This window comes from Heptranchias perlo, chromosome 30 (genome assembly GCF_035084215.1).
Source record: "Heptranchias perlo isolate sHepPer1 chromosome 30, sHepPer1.hap1, whole genome shotgun sequence".
NCBI lineage: Eukaryota > Metazoa > Chordata > Chondrichthyes > Hexanchiformes > Hexanchidae > Heptranchias > Heptranchias perlo.
In genome coordinates, this window is record NC_090354.1 from 2,248,583 (window position 1) to 2,266,527 (window position 17,945).

At 47.9% G+C, this 17,945-nt stretch overlaps 2 protein-coding genes across 2 annotated transcripts in view; one reads left to right on the forward strand and one right to left on the reverse strand.

Moving 5' to 3' along the window:
- The window catches only part of LOC137300056 (endoplasmic reticulum protein SC65-like), a 9,732-nt gene extending 8,864 nt beyond the window's left edge, over window positions 1-868 (reverse strand). The window contains exon 1 of the mRNA XM_067969152.1: window positions 779-868. Coding sequence (XP_067825253.1) covers window positions 779-868 — 90 coding nt within the window. The remainder of the gene's footprint in view (window positions 1-778) is intronic.
- On the forward strand, window positions 867-17,897 carry fkbp10a (FKBP prolyl isomerase 10a). Its single transcript, XM_067969153.1, has 7 exons — window positions 867-870; window positions 2,410-2,599; window positions 9,177-9,322; window positions 11,618-11,807; window positions 13,873-14,015; window positions 14,920-15,083; window positions 16,696-17,897. The coding sequence occupies exons 1-7, from the start codon at window positions 867-869 to the stop codon at window positions 16,882-16,884; spliced, it is 1,026 nt and encodes a 341-aa protein (XP_067825254.1). The 3' UTR covers window positions 16,885-17,897.
- Window positions 17,898-17,945: the final 48 nt, after the last annotated feature.

Consider the following 17,945-nt stretch of genomic DNA (forward strand, 5'->3'; position numbering starts at 1 on the left):
TGACATGATCATGCTCAACTGTGATGCCCTAGCAGTCAAATAGCTTGCTGATGCTCATTCATATAGGTTCAATGGAGGAAGAATGGGTGTGAGACAATTGCTCAGGATGAGTCTGTGCCTTCAGTCCAGGAGTGGACACATGCTGATACCCTCTTGTCCAGACAGTGTTTGGGGTGGGGGGAGAGGGGGAGAACAGATGGCAGACACGGCATCGAAGGACCTGATTGTTAAGAACGGTCGTTCAGCCAAGGACATGGGACTAGAAGCAGGCCATTCAGCCCCTCCAGCCAGTTCTGTCATTCAATTAGATCATGGCTGGTCTGTATCTTAATTCCATTTACTCACCTCGGTCCTGTAACCCTTGCCTAATAAAAACAATTAACCTGTCTGTTAATCTTGGCTGGTGATTGAGATCGGAGGGGGGGGTTAATACAAAGAGTAAGGGGTAATCCCCACAGCTAATGTTTCACACTCTTTCCTCACCCCCAAACACTGTCTGGTGCTAAGTCTGAATGAGGTCTGTGATTGTGATGCCCCCCCCGGTTACACAGCTTCGACCCATTGAGCACAGGATGTGGACGAGAGTGCGGTCATCATTGGCCTCTCTCTGTGTCATTCACTTGTTCTCATACTTAGTTTCCCTCCCCCTCCCTCCCAAACACAAGCCTTGTAGGAAAAGTTTCTGCTCTCACCCTCTGTCTCCTGATAAAATAGCTCCTGTATCCAAGGCAACGAGTCTATGGAATCTGGAATAATTGCAGGAGACGCCCGGTTTTACAAGTTCAGAACAGTTCCAAATAGTCACTGAGTACAGGTGCAGTTCGATGGGGTCGGATGGCGCACACCTTGTGATCTGGTGCCAGGACATGGGTTTGCCCCTGACATTTATTATATTTTTTAAAAAATGCAACTTCACCTCCAACATTCACATCGAGTTGGAATCGAGGAGGAGCTGAATCCCCCTCCCCCCAAAAATACATGAATGGAGGAAGAAAATAGTTTCTAAATTTATAAGACCACCTGAGGTGAAGGGTCAAGGCCCACAGTGTAGGATATCACCGAGGTCAAGGGTCAAGGCCCACAGTGTAGGATACCACCGAGGTGAAGGGTCAAGGCCCACAGTGTAGGATATCACCGAGGTGAAGGGTCAAGGCCCACAGTGTAGGATACCACCGAGGTGAAGGGTCATGGCCCACAGTGTAGGATACCACCGAGGTGAAGGGTCATGGCCCACAGTGTAGGATACCACCGAGGTGAAGGGTCATGGCCCACAGTGTAGGATACCACCGAGGTGAAGGGTCATGGCCCACAGTGTAGGATATCACCGAGGTGAAGGGTCAAGGCCCACAGTGTAGGATATCACCGAGGTGAAGGGTCAAGGCCCACAGTGTAGGATACCACCGAGGTGAAGGGTCATGGCCCACAGTGTAGGATACCACCGAGGTGAAGGGTCATGGCCCACAGTGTAGGATACCACCGAGGTGAAGGGTCAAGGCCCACAGTGTAGGATACCACCGAGGTGAAGGGTCATGGCCCACAGTGTAGGATACCACCGAGGTGAAGGGTCATGGCCCAGAGTGTAGGATACCACCGAGGTGAAGGGTCAAGGCCCACAGTGTAGGATATCACCGAGGTGAAGGGTCAAGGCCCACAGTGTAGGATATCACCGAGGTGAAGGGTCAAGGCCCACAGTGTAGGATACCACTGAGGTGAAGGGTCAAGGCCCACAGTGTAGGATATCACCGAGGTGAAGGGTCAAGGCCCACAGTGTAGGATACCACCGAGGTGAAGGGTCAAGGCCCACAGTGTAGGATATCACCGAGGTTGGAAAGAGTAAGAAGGAAGATGAAGAAAATCAGGACGTAACGGTCAACTGACATCAAGCTTGGATTTTAAAAGTCTGAAAATTGTAGGTGGAAGAGGAGACTGAGGGAGGGCTGGAGTTCTAAAGTTTGAGGTCCTGGGAAAGAATGAACTGGAGTCGGAGATGGTGCGATGAATTTTGATTTCACCGCAGTGAGGATGCAGCGAGGAGGAGGAAATGGTTGTAGGCCGGGGTTTTAGGTGAACGAGAGAGGAGAGTTCAGAGGAGCTCCGACCTATAGTAGGATTGATCAAAAGACAAATTTTAGCTCGTTTCAAGCCTCCTCTCCCTCATCTTCACCCATGAGGTGCAAGGGCTTCCCTAGATGTGCGGCAGCATTCATCCCATTCGCTGGATTAGGAGCAGGGCAGTTAGGGTTTTTAATCTGCCTCTTGACAGGGGGTGAGGAGACTGTGTGTGTGTGTGTGTGTTTCTGTGTGTTTCTGTGCGTGTAGATAATTGCCATTCCCGGTGTGAATAATTAAAGTGGCCGGGTCTCTTTCCCCGTTGCAGTTTTGACCAGTTCCTGCTGTTGTGTCCGTCAGGTAGTGATATCCCCCCTCAGGCCAGTCTGGTGTTCGATACGCTGCTGCTCGATCTGCACAACCAGAATGACACCATCTCCATAGAGAAGCAGATTGTCCCAGAGCCCTGCACCCGCAAGATCGAGACCGGAGACTTCATCCGCTATCACTACAATGGCAGCCTGTTAGACGGAACCTTCTTTGACTCCAGGTGAGCTCTCGAACCGCACACCTGTTTTTGCTCATGACATTTTTTATTAAACGTTAGAACTGGTAACAATGAAGGGAAAATTACTTCCTGTCCCCCCCCCCCCCCCCCTCCCCCCAACTTGTGCAAACAGAATCATCGAGAGCTGTAACACTCCGAACATCCACCAATATACAGCCCAGCCCATAATACCCCACCCAACCAACTAACTCCCGGTGGCCAATACTAAGGAAGACCTCTTAACCTGGTCGTATGTCAGCCGTGGCTCAGTGGGTCGCACTCTCGCCTCTGAGTCAGAAGGTCCTGGGTTCAAGTCCCACTCCAGAGACTTGAGCACATAATCCAGGCTGACCCTCCCAGTGCAGTACTGAGGGAGTGCTGCACTGTCGGAGGTGCCGTCTTTTGGATGAGACGTTAAACCAAGGCACTGTCTGCCCTCTTGGGTGGATGTAAAAAATCCCATGGCACTATTTCAAAGAAGAGCAGGGGAATTCTTCCTGGTGTCCTGGCCAAGTGGTGTCACTCAACCAACATCACGGAAAGGCATGGTTTAATCAGGGATAGTCAGCATGGATTTTTTTTCAGGGAAGGTCATGCCTTACAAATCTGATTGAATTCTTTGAGGCAATGACGAGGAGGATTGATGAGGGTAGTGCAGTGGATGTTGTCTACATGGATTTTAGTAAGGCATTTGACAAGGTCCCACATGGCAGACTGGTCAGAAAGGTAAAAGCCCATGGGATACAGGGAAATGTGGTGAATTAGATCCAAAATTGGCTCAGTAACAGGAAACAAAGGGAAAAAGTCAATGGATGTCTTTGCGAATGGAAATCCGTTTCCAGTGGTGAGCCACAGGGCTCAGTGTTGGGTCCCTTGCTGTTTGTGGTATATATTAATGATTTGGACCTGAATGTAGGGGGCATGATTGGCAAATTTGGAGATGACACAAAAACTGGCCGTGTAGTTGATAGTGAAGAGGATAGCTGTAGACTCCAAGAAGATATCAATGGGTTGGTGGAGTGGGTGGAAAAGTGGCAAATGGAGTTCATCCCGGAGAAGTGTGAGGTAATGCACTTAGGGAGGGCAAACAGTAAAAGGGAATACGCAGTAAACGGGAATATATTGAGAGGGGTAGAGGAAGTGAGAGACCTTGGAGTGCATGTGTACAGGTCCCTGAAGGTGGCAGTACAGGTAGATAAGGTTGTGAAGAAGGCATACGGAATGCTCTCCGTTATTAGCCGAGGTATAGAATACAAAAGCAGGGATGTAATGATGGAACTGTACAAAACGCTGGTAAGGCCACAGCTGGAGTATTGTGCACAGTTCTGGTCACCACATTACAGGAAGGACATAATTGCTCTGGAGAGAGTGCAGAGAAGATTTACAAGAATGTTGCCAGGGCTTGAAAATTGCAGCTACGAGGAGAGATTGGATAGGCTGGGGTTGTTTTCCTTGGAGCAGAGGAGGCTGAGGGGAGTCTTGATTGAGGTGTACAAAATTATGAGGGGCCCAGATAGAGTAGACAGGAAGTACCTGTTTCCCCTAGCGGAGAGTTCAAGAACTAGAGGACATTTAAGCTGATTGGCAGAAGGATTAGAGGGGACATGAGGGAAAACTTTTTTACCCAGAGGGTGGTGGGTGTATGGAATTCGCTGCCCGAATTGGTGGTAGAGGCAGGGACCCTCAACTCTTTTAAAAAGTACCTGGACCTGCACCTAAAGTGCTGTTGTCAATCTCATAGAACAGGCAAAATTACATACAAAGATCCATACAGTTATACATTTTCAGAGAGGGGAGGGACATGATTATCTCTCACTGAACTACTAAAAGCTTACCACATATGCATTTTCATTAGAGGGGGCGCCACGTAGGCATTCTCACTGTAAGCTGCAGGGCTACGGACCGGGTGCTGGAAGGTGGGATTAGAATGGGCACCTGGTTGTTCTTCGAGCCGGCGTGGACATGATGGGCCGAATGGCCCCCTTCTGTGCAGTATCTTTTCTATGGTGCTATCACTAAAACAGATGATCTGGTCATTTATCACATTGCTGTTTGTGGGACCTTGCTGTGTGCAAATTGGCTGCCGTGTTTCCTACATTACAACAGTGACTGCACTTTGAAAGCACTTCATTGTCTGTAAAGTGCTTTGGGACGTCCTGAGGTCGTGAAAGTCACTATATAAATGCAAGTCTGTCTGTCTTTTATGTGACACTATGGTTTTCTACTGGTCAACTTACACAAACAGAATCAACAGTACTGGCTGCATAGCCCCAAAATAAGGAAAACACACAATACAAAACCGAGAAAACAATCCATGAGGAACCTTGTACATGTTGAGGCCGATCTACAGCAGTGGACAGCAGCAAGACTGAGTTGGTTGTGAGTGAGAATTCACATTCACTGCTCATCCTGTGCTTCAGCCCACGGTGAGGTCATTCCAGTCATGAGTGGGGGCAGGGCATTCCCCCAAGGAAGGAGGGAGGAAGAGAGGGAGGGAGGGAGAGTTCCTGTACACGGAGTGACCAATGTTTGCATTTACCTTGGCTCCTGTGAAGCGTCTTGGGACATTTTGCTACGTTAAAAGGGCTATATAAATGCAGGTGGTTGTTGTTGGCTTGGTGGCAGGCATGAGATGAAAAGTGTTATCTGAGCTGTTGGCAATGGGAGTTACATAGAATTTACAGCACAGATACAGGCCATTCGGCCCAACTGTTTATGCTCCTCATGAGCCTCTTTTCCCCTCTTCATCTCACCCTATCAGCATATCCTTCTATTCCTTTCTCCCTCATGTGTTTATCCAGCTTCTCCTTAAATGTATCTACACTATTCACCTCAACTACTCCTTGTGGGAGTGAGTTCCACATTCTCACCACTCTCTGGATAAAGAAGTTTCTCCTGAATTCCCTATTGGATTTATTAGTGACTATCTTATATTTATGGCCCCGAGTTCTGGTCTCCCCCACAAGTGGAAACATTCTCTCCACACCTACCCTATCGAACCCTTTCATAATCTAAAGATCACCCCTTGGTCTTCTCTTTTCTAGAGAAAAAAGCCGCAGCCTGTTCAGCCTTTCCTGACAGGTATAACCTCTCAGTTCTAACCCTGTAAAAATACTTTAGCACCGTTGGACTCAAAGTGGAGGAGGTGGGATTCTGTATCTGGTACGTGTGCTGTTAACACGCCATATTGCTCTCTGAAAGTGACACTGGGAGACCGGCCAGTTAGGTGTGTAAGACACAAAATCTAATTTCAGCTGGATATAAACTTGGCTTTTTATTGCAAGGAATCCAGTTTTCACTGAAGGTGAGAGGTCAGTCTTGGGAGCTCTACTTTACACTAGCAGATGTAAAAATGGCTGGGTATTCTGCGGTGAGTGACTCACCTCCTGACTCCCCAAAGTCTCTCCACCATCTACAAGTCAGGAGTGTGATGGAATACTCTCCACTTGCCTGGATGAGTGCAGCTCCAACAACACTCGAGAAGCTCGACACCATCCAGGACAAAGCAGCCCGCTTCATTGGCACCCCATCCACCACCCTAAACATTCACTCCCTTCACCACCGGCGCACTGTGGCTGCAGTGTGTACCATCCACAGGATGCACTGCAGCAACTCGCCAAGGCTCCTTCGACAGCACCTCCCAAACCAGTGACTTCCACTACCTAGAAGGACAAGGGCAGCAGGTGTATGGGAACAACACCACCTGCACGTTCCCCTCCAAGTCACACACCATCCCGACTTGGAAATATATCGGCCGTTCCTTCATCGTCGCTGGGTCAAAATCCTGGAACTTCCTTCCTAACAGCACTGTGGGAGAACCTTCACCACACAGACTGCAGTGGTTCAAGGAGGCGGCTCACCACCACCTTCTCAAGGGGCAACTAGGGATGGGCAATAAATGCCGGTCTTGCCAGCGACGCCCACATCACAGGAATAAATAATTATTTAAAAAATGCATTCCCAGGTTTGCCTGTTCTTTCTATAATTTAACCATCGGGCTGTTTACTGAAGCTGAGGGAATCCACTACACTCTCAAATTGTCCCTCTGCAGATGTGCCTGCCTTTTGATGCCAGTGATTAAATAAAATGAGAAACAAAATTGATGAAAGAAAACTGACCTGATGGGACTTGTTGACTTTCTGTGTACTGTCTCCAAGGAGCAGACCTGCCTGGACAGAGTCTGACTGCTCAGTAACCCTCCCCATCGCACAGACACCCTGGTGTAGGAAATGAAAATTGCAGAGTAATCTTCTAGAGATTCTTAATGACAATTTTTTAACACAATGTAAAGGGGCTGCCTCTGGTACAGAGCGTAATGTCCTTGCGTCACTCAGAAGGGCTCCCTTAACAACAACAATAACTTGCATTTATATAGCGCCTTTCACGACCTCGGGACGTCCCAAAGCGCTTTACAGCCAATGAAGTTTTTTAAAATTGTAGTTACTGTTGTAATGTAGGAAACGCAGCAGTCAATTTGCGCACAGCAAGATCCCACAAACAGCAATGTGATAAATGACCAGATAATCTGTTTGTGATGTTGGTTGAGGAATAAATGTTGGGCAGGACACCGGGGAGAACTCCCCTGCTCCTCTTCCAATAGTGGCTGTGGGATCTTTTGCATCCACCTGAGAGGGCACCTCGGTTCAATGTCTCATCTGAAAGACGGCACCTCCGACAGTGCAGCACTCCCTCAGTACTGGCACTGGGAGTGTCAGCCTGGATTATGTGCTCCAGTCTCTGGAGTGGGACTTGATCTCACGAATTTTCTGACTGAGGCGAGAGTGCTCCCACTGAGCCATGGCTGACGCCTCAGTCTGCATCCTGGATCTCGGGGTGGTCCCAGCACTACAAGTAAAGCAGAAAATTGCACAGTCATGTGAATAATTGAATCTCAGTGATTGCTGATTTATTGGACCAGACACACATAGGCAGGACGAAAGACATTGCTTTTCGTGCAATGCAGAAATTACCTAGGTTTTATTTTTTTTTAAAACAACACACACGCACATCAGATGTGTCCTGACTCCCTTGACCAGTTTCTGGTGCTACCTTACCTTCTGTATGAGCTGTTACCCACCGCCCGTCCTGACCTTTGATTCACCTGTCCAAATCGTGTGGGCAGAGAGGGCAGCATGTCTGATTCTGCCCAGCCTTACCACTGCTGCGTTCTGTTCCTCACCTGCATCTCGCGCACATCTCAAACTGGAACATAAGTGCGGAATGGAATGCAGGACTGGGTATTGCTGCGCTGAGCCAGACCATGGGGACACCGTGGGACGTTAGTTAGTCGGTGACTGAACAGGATTTTAACAAATGCTTGAAGTTTTTCACCCTGCCGATGATTAATGGGATTTCACACAGGATTCTCACAGGACCGAACAAGTGCAATGGAATCCGAGCACTGAACTCTGAACTTTTTAAAATCTGGTATTTAACCCTCTGAGTACCGATTTCCACCTCAAGCGTTTCCTACAAAAAAAATCTTTTGTGAAGTTTAAATGTTCAGAATTTGAGAAATAAAATTTAACTGGAGATGTAGCGATCCTGCTGTGCTGTAGTTGTAAGTTCATATCTGGTGATAGTTCAACTCATTGTGACTTTGCTGTGGTTTGTGTGTGTACATTTATTTATATATATATTTATTTGTTAAAGAGTTAATAGCAGAAGCTTCGGTTCATGCAGGTTTCTGGAAGATTCTGGCCCTGATGGAACGCTGACCTTTCACCTTTGCACTCCGAGGAGCTCTGGCACGGTCTGTTACTGAGTGGTGGGCTCACAAACCTCCCGAGACAGTGAGCTGGAACCTTCCGTCTGGCTTGTAACGCCCCTAGGGAGCAGGTCATGTGGTTTGGGTTTGAGACGGTTTATTGGAATTGGGAAAGGGATTCTCTTTTTTAATGTCTGTACTAACTTCTTAAAATTTGGATTCTGTGCCCTGCGTTCAACACGGGCTGACTGAGCAGTGCCAGACTCGGCAAGGTATTTCAGCAAAGGGGCAGCACAAGGCCACTGGCACCCTGTCCGGGTCGGCAGATGGTCGACAGCAGTCATGTGGCAAGGGGTATTTGGCGATCCCGACCCTGGCACTGATTCTTGCTGGGATTACGGGTCTACCAGTCTGTGCCAGGAGCCCAGTAGTTACCTCTCTCCATGTGTGATGCCTGGACATTTGAGTGTCAGCCGGCCGTTCGACATGAGTAGTTATCACAGCCAAACCTGGACCCGTCTGTCCCCAAGGTCCACGTGTTTACACTGTCCAGCAGGAGAAGCTGGTTTGATGATCAATACTGGGGCCCATGGCTGATCATTCTCCACTGGTGCCTCTATCGCTATCCTGGATGAGATCAGCTACCTAGGCACGGAATACGGATTGAACCTGGGGGAGCTTCTCTGCATCCTGTTGGAGGTTAGAGTGTAGCTCTCAGCCCACTCAATCCGCAGCTTGTTAACGCCTGGAATTGAAGCAGAAATTGTTGGGGCTTCACCATCTGATGGTGATTGAACTCTTGGAGGCCTCTCAATGGTCTCACCACATTTGACGATATGTTCAATATGTTTCTAACTTGTGTTTTTAACTCAGTTACTCACGGAATCACACGTACGACACCTACATTGGGATGGGTTATGTCATTACTGGGATAGACCAAGGTTTACTAGGAGCATGTGTAGGAGAGAGACGGCGAGTTGTTATCCCGCCACACCTGGCCTACGGAGAGAACGGCGTCGGTAAGGAATTTAAACTTTCAGCGCAGACACACTGAGATTTGGGCCTATGAGCTGCAAGCAAAAAACGGGCTATTAAAAACTTTGACCGTCCAAGATCTCTGCGCTCCTCCAACTCTGGCCTTTTTCCCATTCCCCATGTCCTTCACCCCACCATTGGCGGCCGTGTCTTCAGCTGTTTAGGCCCTAAGCTCCGGAATTCCCTCCCTAAACCTCTCCGCCTCTCTGCCTTGCTACCTCTCCGCCTCGCTACCTCTCCCTCTCTCTCCTTTAAGTCGTTCCTTTAAACCTACCTCTTTGACCAAACCTTTGATCACCTGACCTAATATCTCTTTATGTGGCTCAGTGTCAGATTTTTGTCTGATAACCCTCCGATGAAGCCCCTTGGGACGTTTTACCATGTTAAAGGCGCTATATAAATGCAACTTGTTGTCATGACAACAAATCACAACTGAACAATTTTTTAAAAATAGAGGGGAATAAAAGCAAATAATTTCCTGCTGCTTTTTCTGACCTTAAAACCAAGGCGAGCGACCGCCAGCTGCCAATTCAGAGGAACTTTTATCAGCAACAGTAATTAGCTATTAATTGACCTCAGGACCTATTTGGACCATTACCCACCTCTCTGAGCAATGGCCTTAAAGGGACAGGGCAAGTTAGCAGCTAAATGTTAGAATTGCTATGGGAGATCAGAGAGGAACATAGGAATTGCGTGACAGTAAAAGACCAAAGTCCATCTAGTTCGTCTTCTCCCATCCTGGTAGTCACATGATCCAATGATAATGGAGTTGTTGACTAATCGAGGCAATCAACCTCTATCAGTGAGTCTACAACAGACCCAGACACGAGGCGAGGAAAACCCCCAGTGGGGGAGAGCTTTGGGAACCAGAGGTCCAAAGTCACCGGTTCCTCCCGAGCCTGTTACACTCACCACACGTCATGTCTCAAATTACTCACATACTGGATCCCAAAATGTTATTTTCTGAAATAAATGTACATTTGAATGAATTGACACTAACTGCTCCCATCGTCTCCCCGGGGAGCCTGTTCCATAGATTGGCCACTCGCTCACTGAAATATTGCTTCCGTAGATTAGTTTTGAATTTAGCCCCTCTTCAAGCGCAGGCCGTGTCCTCTGGTTCTACTGTTCCGTCATGTTCTACATTATCCCAGTCCCTGTAGAATCCTAAAAACAGCAACCGCATCACCTCTCAACCTCTTTTCCTAATTTACACAATCGCTCCTCGTAATCCAATCCCTCCAGTTAGTCTACGTCAAAGAATTCCTCGTTCGGAGGGTGATGTGAGAGTGCCCTAACCACTCAGTGACTGAATCAGCTGCTGGTGTGGCACTGGGCAAAACACCAGCAAGGTCCCAGGTGCGGTCCCAGGCCTGTGCTGAGTTGGACGATCTCAGCCAGTGGGTGGCAGTGAGTACAATTGGCCTGAGTTACCCTCGGGTAGGGAGGCTTAAAAATTGGCCCGAATTTCCACTCCTGTCCAGGAACCAGCTGTTGGCCTCCTATAAAAGGAGAGCCGACTGACTCTCACTGTACGGAATCTCGCAGGAGGAATGGCTCCAGAGATGAGCTACCTCAGCACCAATCAGAGATCAATCCCAACACCTTCCCGTGGCTCAGTACTTCATTGGCTGGTGCCTTATTCATTAGGCCATCCAGGGAGTTACTGATGTTTATCTCAGGATGTAAAAGATCCCATGGCACTATTGAAAAAAGAGCAAGGGAGTTCTCCCCGGTGTCCTGGCCAATATTTATCCCTCAACCAACATCACTAAAAACAGATTATCTGGTCATTATCACATTGCTTTTTGTGGGATCTTGCTGTGCGCAAATTGGCTGCTGCGTTTTCTACATTACAACAGTGACTACACTTCAAAAGTATTTAATTGGCTGTAAAGCGCTTTGGGACGTCCTGAGGTCGTGAAAGGCACTATATAAATTAAATGCCTGTCTGTCTGTCCGTCTGTCTTTGGTCTGTCCATGTCTCGGTCGGTCTGTCCGTGTCTCGGTCTGTCTGTCTTTCTTGTTCTTTCTATATTGAGTTGTCCACTTCATGTGCTCCTAGCTCGCCCACTCTGAAATCCTACCTCTCTCAATTCCGTAGCCCGAGTGCATCTGTTGGACAGGAAAGTAGAGTTGAGGTTGAAGATCAGCCATGGTCCTGCTCCTATTTCTAATGTTCTTAGCATAGATCCCAGTGTGCCCTGTGCCAAGTAAAGTTCATTATGTTGTGGTCTTCGTCTGTCCCATGGGTTGACTGTCTGGGTTTTGATCTCCAGCCGATAAGATCCCAGGCTCTGCTGTGCTGGTCTTTGACGTTCACATCGTTGATTTCCACAATCCAAAGGACAAGGTGCAAATCCAACCCTACTTCAAGCCAGACGGCTGTAACAAGACCTCCCAGCTGAATGACTACGTGAAGTACCACTACAACGCTTCTCTCATGGATGGTACCGAGCTCTACACCTCGTACGTTATGGGCCTTTCTATTGAAATAGCTCTGTTTGCCTGTGATGTTACTGGAGGTGGGGATGAATACTGGGGTGGAGGGGACAGAACATTAAGAGTGCAGTTAGGATACATGATGCCATAGAGTGATTGGACATCACATCCACACTCGAGAGACCCTGCCCACAGTGGGAAGGAGGAGAAAATCTGGACAGTGAGTTAACCACTGCCGAACACTCTCGCCTCAGAGTCAAAAGGTCGTGGGTTGGCGGCCCACTCCAGGGGCTTGAGCCCATAATCCAGGCTGACGTTCCCAGTGCCAGTACTGAGGGAGTGCTGCACTGTCAGTGGTGCCGTCTTTCGGATGAGACATTAACCTGAGGCCCCGTCTGCCCTCAAGTGGATGCAAAAGATCCCACAGCCACTATTTGAAGAGCAGGGGGGGTTCTCCCCGGTGTCTTCGCCAATATTTATCCCTCAACTAACACCACCAAAAATAGACTAACTGAACATTTATCACATTGCTGTTTGTGGGATCTTGCTGTGTACAAATTAGCTGCCGCATTTCCCTACAAAACAACAGTGACCACACTTCAAAAGAACTTCATTGGCTGTGAAGTGCTTTGGGACGTCCAGAGGACATGAAAGGTGCTATATAAATGCAAGTTCTTTCTCTCTTTCCCTCATTCTCAACTTCAAGAGCGGCAGAGGCTTGAGAGCAGGACTCCTGTCTGCCATTTTGTTTGGGGAAACTGAAGAGAAAGAAATTAAGTCCATTGGCTCAATAATGACGCCCCTTACAGTGGGACAGTGCCAGACGCCTCCCATCCACTGGGTTCAGGAGAAGATAAATTAGCTGGGTTTCTCACTCCTGATTCCTATTAATGAGAGGCAATATAAACTAAATGGTGCAATTCTAAAGGGGGTGCAGGAACAGAGAGATCTGGGGGTATATGTGCACAGGTCGTTGAAGGTGGTAGGACAGGTTGAGAAAGCGGTTAAAAAAGCAAACTGGATCCTGGGCTTTATAAATAGAGGCATAGAGTACAAAAGCAAGGAAGTTATGATGAACCTTTATAAAACACTGGTCCAGCCACAACTGGAGTATTGTGTCCAATTCTGGGCACCGCACTCTAGGAAGGATGTGAAGGCCTTAGAGAGGGTGCAGAAAATATTTACTAGAATGGTTTCAGGAATAAGGGACTTCCGTTACATGGATAGACTGGAGAAGCTGGGGTTGTTCTCCTTAGAGCAGAGAAGGTTAAGGGGAGATTTGATAGAGGTGTTCAAAATCATGAGGGGGTCTATGATGTGGAGATGCCGGTGATGGACTGGGGTGGACAAATGTAAGGACTATAACCTGGTGTTGTAAGATTCCTTACATGAGGGGTCTAGACAGAGTAGATGGAGAGAAACTCTTCCCATTGGCGGAAGGGTGGAGAACCAGAGAACACAGATTTAAGGTGATTGGTAAAAGAACCAAAGGCGACATGATGAAAAACTTTTTTACGCAGCGAGTGGTTATGACCTGAAAGGGCGGTGGAGGCAGATTCAATCATTGGCTTTCAAAAGGGAATTGGATCAGTACTTGAAGGGAAAAGATTTGCAGGGCTACGGGGAACGGGCAGAGGAGGGACTAACTGGATTTCTCTAGCAGAGAGCCAGTATGGGCTCGATGGGCCGTACGGCCTCCTTCTGTGCTGTAACCGTTCTATGATTCTATAAGTGCATCCTACAGGAAGGTGCTGGTGTGCGGATTCCAGAGGGGGAGGGTGGGATGGGATCCATGGGGTCAAACAGCCTACTGACCCTCACTGTCTGTCTAGGCACGGACCTGGCTGGGGCACTGACTGCAGGGCTGACAAAAGAGGGGATAGAGTTTAATTAAGTCTTAAAATTAATTTTCAATATTTTGGTAGTGATCAAGCACCTTCAGGTGAGGGCTCCATTCCTACTGTGGGTAATATCAGGGCTGCGGTTGGTTGTCTATATTACTTGGCACCTGATATCAGCTGCTATTAACCAAGGAATTGCATAAGAGTTTAACTGACAACTAATTCCCACCCCCTCTTGTTTTGCTCTCTAGCCGTGATCATGGAACTGCTCAGAATTTAGTCCTGGGCTCCTCAAAAATGATTGAAGGATTAACCCAGGGCTTGCTCGACATGTGTGTTGGAGAGAAGCGGATTTTGATGATCCCCCCACATCTTGCCCACGGAGAGAAGGGAGGTGAGAGAAAGCTGAAGGTTTTATTCTCTGACGCTAATTCGGACCACAGCTCAGTTGTGCAAGGATGTGTTTCCACATTAAGGCAGTGATGTGTTAATGGCACAGGATATGGGCAGGGCCATGGGTTTACACACACCAATTCCATATCAAACAAAGCTCCCATATCTGAAGACCGTCTTCCAGCCTCCCCTCTCACTCCTGGACTAGCTCCAAATGACTAATGTCCTTTAGGGAAGGAAACTTGCCGTCTTGACCCAGTCTGGACCTACACGTGACTCCAGACCCACATCACCGTGGTTGGCTCTTGCACTTGCTAGGCCACTTCAGACAGAAGTTATCAAACGGCCCTCCTTCACCACACAGACCGCAGTTGATCAGGAAGAAGGCTGCTCACCGCCACCTTCTCAAGGCAATTAGGAATGGGCAATAAATGCCCTCATCCCGAGAATGAATAAAAATAAAATCCACTGTCCTTCACATTCTTCCTTCCTCTGCCTGAAATTGAGAATTTCCTAAGTCTTAACACATTTTTGCCTGGTGTTTGGGAGATACTGTTTGGGAGTGTTAAAATAGAGTGATCCCAACTCACCACTGTCTACTGAACGCCCCCCCCCACAATGCAACTACAGATGGCCCAAAGCTTGGCCGCATTCAGAATCCCCTTCACCCATCCTATCTGCTTAACGCAAGTCCCTCTCCCCCAACCAGTGCCCGTGTTCCTTTGAATGTGTGTTGTTAAGCCAATGTCTGGAGCTGTGAGATCCTTGTTTGTATCCTTAGTTTGTGACCTTTGTCTTCCTGCTCGAGCTTCTACCACAGGGCGTATTTTTGAAGTGATTTTATTTTTTTGTCTGTTTGTCATCTCCTTCCCCCCCCCCCCCACCCCGACCCCGACCCCGACCAGCTGGAGACGTCCCTGGAAGCGCGGTGCTGGTGTTCGATGTGGAACTGCTGGAACTGAAGGCTGGAGTCCCGGAGGGTTACCTGTTCATTTGGAATGAAAAAGCCCCAGCCAAACTTCACGATGAGCTCGATCTCAACAAGGACGGAGAGGTTGAATTTGAGGAGGTACGTGGCCCGTCTACAGCAGCTCATTCGCAAATAATGGAAACATGGTTCACAACAAGAAATGTCACTGGGCCCATTAAGCCCAGTCCTTCCACAGTCCATGCAGGACTCCCTCAATCATTGTCTCAATTGCTCCCCCCGCCCGGCCAGGTTTCTATGTTCTCTTCCTAACTCTGGTGTGAATCAAATGGATCTATTAATATCTCCATAACCCTCAATCCCCTTAATCAACAGGAATAGATCAACAACTTGCATTTATATCGTGTCTTTAACGTAGTAAAACATCCCAAGGCGCTTCACAGGAGCGACTATCAAACAAAAATTGACACCGAGCCACATAAGGAGATATTAGGACAGGTGACCAAAAGCTTGGCCAAAGAAATAGGTTTTAAGGCGCATCTTAAAGGATGAGAGTCGGAGAGGTTTGGGGAGGGAATTCCAGAGCTTAGGGCCCAGGCAGCTGAAGGCACGGCCGCCAATGGTGAGGCGAAGAAAATCGGGGATGGTCAAGGCCAGAATTGGAGGAGTGCAGAGATCGCGGTGGTTGTAGGGCTGGAGGAGGGTACAGAGATAGGGAGGGGCGAGGCCCTGGAGGGATTTGAACACGAGGATGAGAATTTTAAATTTGAGATGATGGTGGATCGGGAGTTAAATTAGGTCAGTGAGCACAGGGGTGATGGGTAACTGTTCCTTATCTCTGAGTTTGTTCCACATCCACTGAGGGATAAAAATATTCTAAACTCTAACTGTCCTCAAGCTCTGTGCTCACTGTCCAAGTTAAACAGACTGCCAACCTCGACATGATCCGTCCCTTTCAATATTCTGAAGAACCTGGATCAGGTGGGGGACATAAATATAAGACAGTCACTAATAAATCCAATAGGGAATTCAGGAGAATTCTGAAGAGTGGTTAGAATGTGGAACTTGCTACCACAAGGAATGGTTGAGGTGAAAAGCATGGATGCATTTAAGGGGAAGCTAAATAAGTACATGAGGGAGATAGGAGCAGAAGGATAGAGTGAGATGAGGAGGGAAGGGAGGAGGCTCGTGTGGAGCATAAACGCCGGCATGGACCAGTTGGGCTGAATGGCCTGTTTCTGTGCTGTAGACTCGATGTAACCTGATGTCCTCTGTCTCCGGTCAAAATAAGTTGTTGTCTTATGTCGAGCTTCATAGAGATGCGAGAGATAATTCCAGACCATTGAGGCTTTTCTGCAAGTCTTTTTTTGAGGCAGCATGACCAAAACTAGGCTCCATACTCCAGGACTGGCCAACAGTGACCTGGACAGTGTCAGAATAACTTGTTCTGGTTTGTAATCCGATATAATCCAGATCCGATTTGATTTAATGCACTGGCTCAATACCGTTGGCGTATAATCGGTACTGCTGCCCAAATTCTGAACCTCTGGGGTTTTTTCATTAGTGTGATTTTTCAAGGACTTTCCCCTGGAGGTAACTGCCTGTCAGCCCCATCGGGTGGAGTCACTAATTGTAATGATCTATAGGCCCTCGATTGTGCAAGGGAGATCACACAGGCCGAGACGCAGTGTGTGGGAGAGCCCGGGGATTACTCTCCCGTTCTAACTCATCCTCTTGTTATTTGTTTGGGTAGTTTTCGAGTTACATCATGGCGCAGGTCGACGCAGGGACGGGCCGTCTTTCACCGACCGAAGATCCTGACAAGCTGATAAACGACATGTTCAGGAATCAGGACCGCAACAAAGACGGGAAGATCACCGCCGATGAGCTGAAACTGAAGAGCGAGGAGGATAATGAACGGAGTGTTAAGGACGAGCTCTAAAGATCTGACAAAAAAAACTTTCCAAAGCAGGCACCCTATAGACACCGTATTGATTGAAACGGTTTTCAACTCTCTGTTCTGTTAAATGGTTCATTTTAATGACCCACTTTGCATTTTGTTTCTTTGTCTCTCTCTCTCTCCCTCTCCCTCTCTTTGCTGCTTCTTGTTTTGATTTATTCCTTTCGAGGTTGTGCCTTCCACAGACCAGGAGTTTGTAGAGTTGGGTGTTCCTGTGATTGATTCTCCTGCTGTCTGTTAGGTCTCCAGATATTGTTCAATGAAGATCAAATTTAAATTAACTTTCGGGGGGGGGGGTGGGGGGTTTCAGGGTTCAGGAAGTGAAGAATTCCCAATAGCCGGATCGGGCAAACCTCCCGTGTGTTTGGTGGCGGTTGAGTGATCTCAGACGGAGATGTACAGCAAGCAACTTAGTCATTACAGCCCAAAACTGCTGGAGTTCTCTTTTAGTGATAGTGATCGGAAGCAGAGGGGCCCTGACTCTCCATCCACTCACTCCCAGACACACTGAGGCCTCGTACAACTGCTGAAAGCAGAGAATGAGCCAGCCTGGGAGGTGCCTTTAATGCTTTGGGAGAACTGCCCTCACTGTCCAGGACTAGGAGAATCAAAAGTCATCTCCTTTCTGACTCAGCTGCAGCCCCTTCCTGTGTGTGTTGGGTCAGGGGATAGTTGCTCAAGGCCATGTCTTGCATTGGACCCATCCTCCACTTTGCTTCCTATTAAGCCCCTTGTGTCAGGGATCCAGGTGAATGTTTCTGCTCATTTTCAGGATATTTCTCATCCAATTTTTCTTTTTTTTTTGCATTGAGTGAATGGATTTGGTGTGGAGTATTTTTCAGGGTGCAGCTATAATCCCTGGGTGTCTCTAGATTCAAGCAAGAGCCTGAGTGTTTGCCTCATGGTTGGTGCTGTATATCTAGGATGATAAGTGGAGGAGAATTCCCACAGTGTTTTCTAGAAAGGTTAAATAAATGGATTTCTTAAAAAAAAAACTTGTAAAATCTTTTCTCACCAACTTGTCTGGTTTAGACTGATTATAT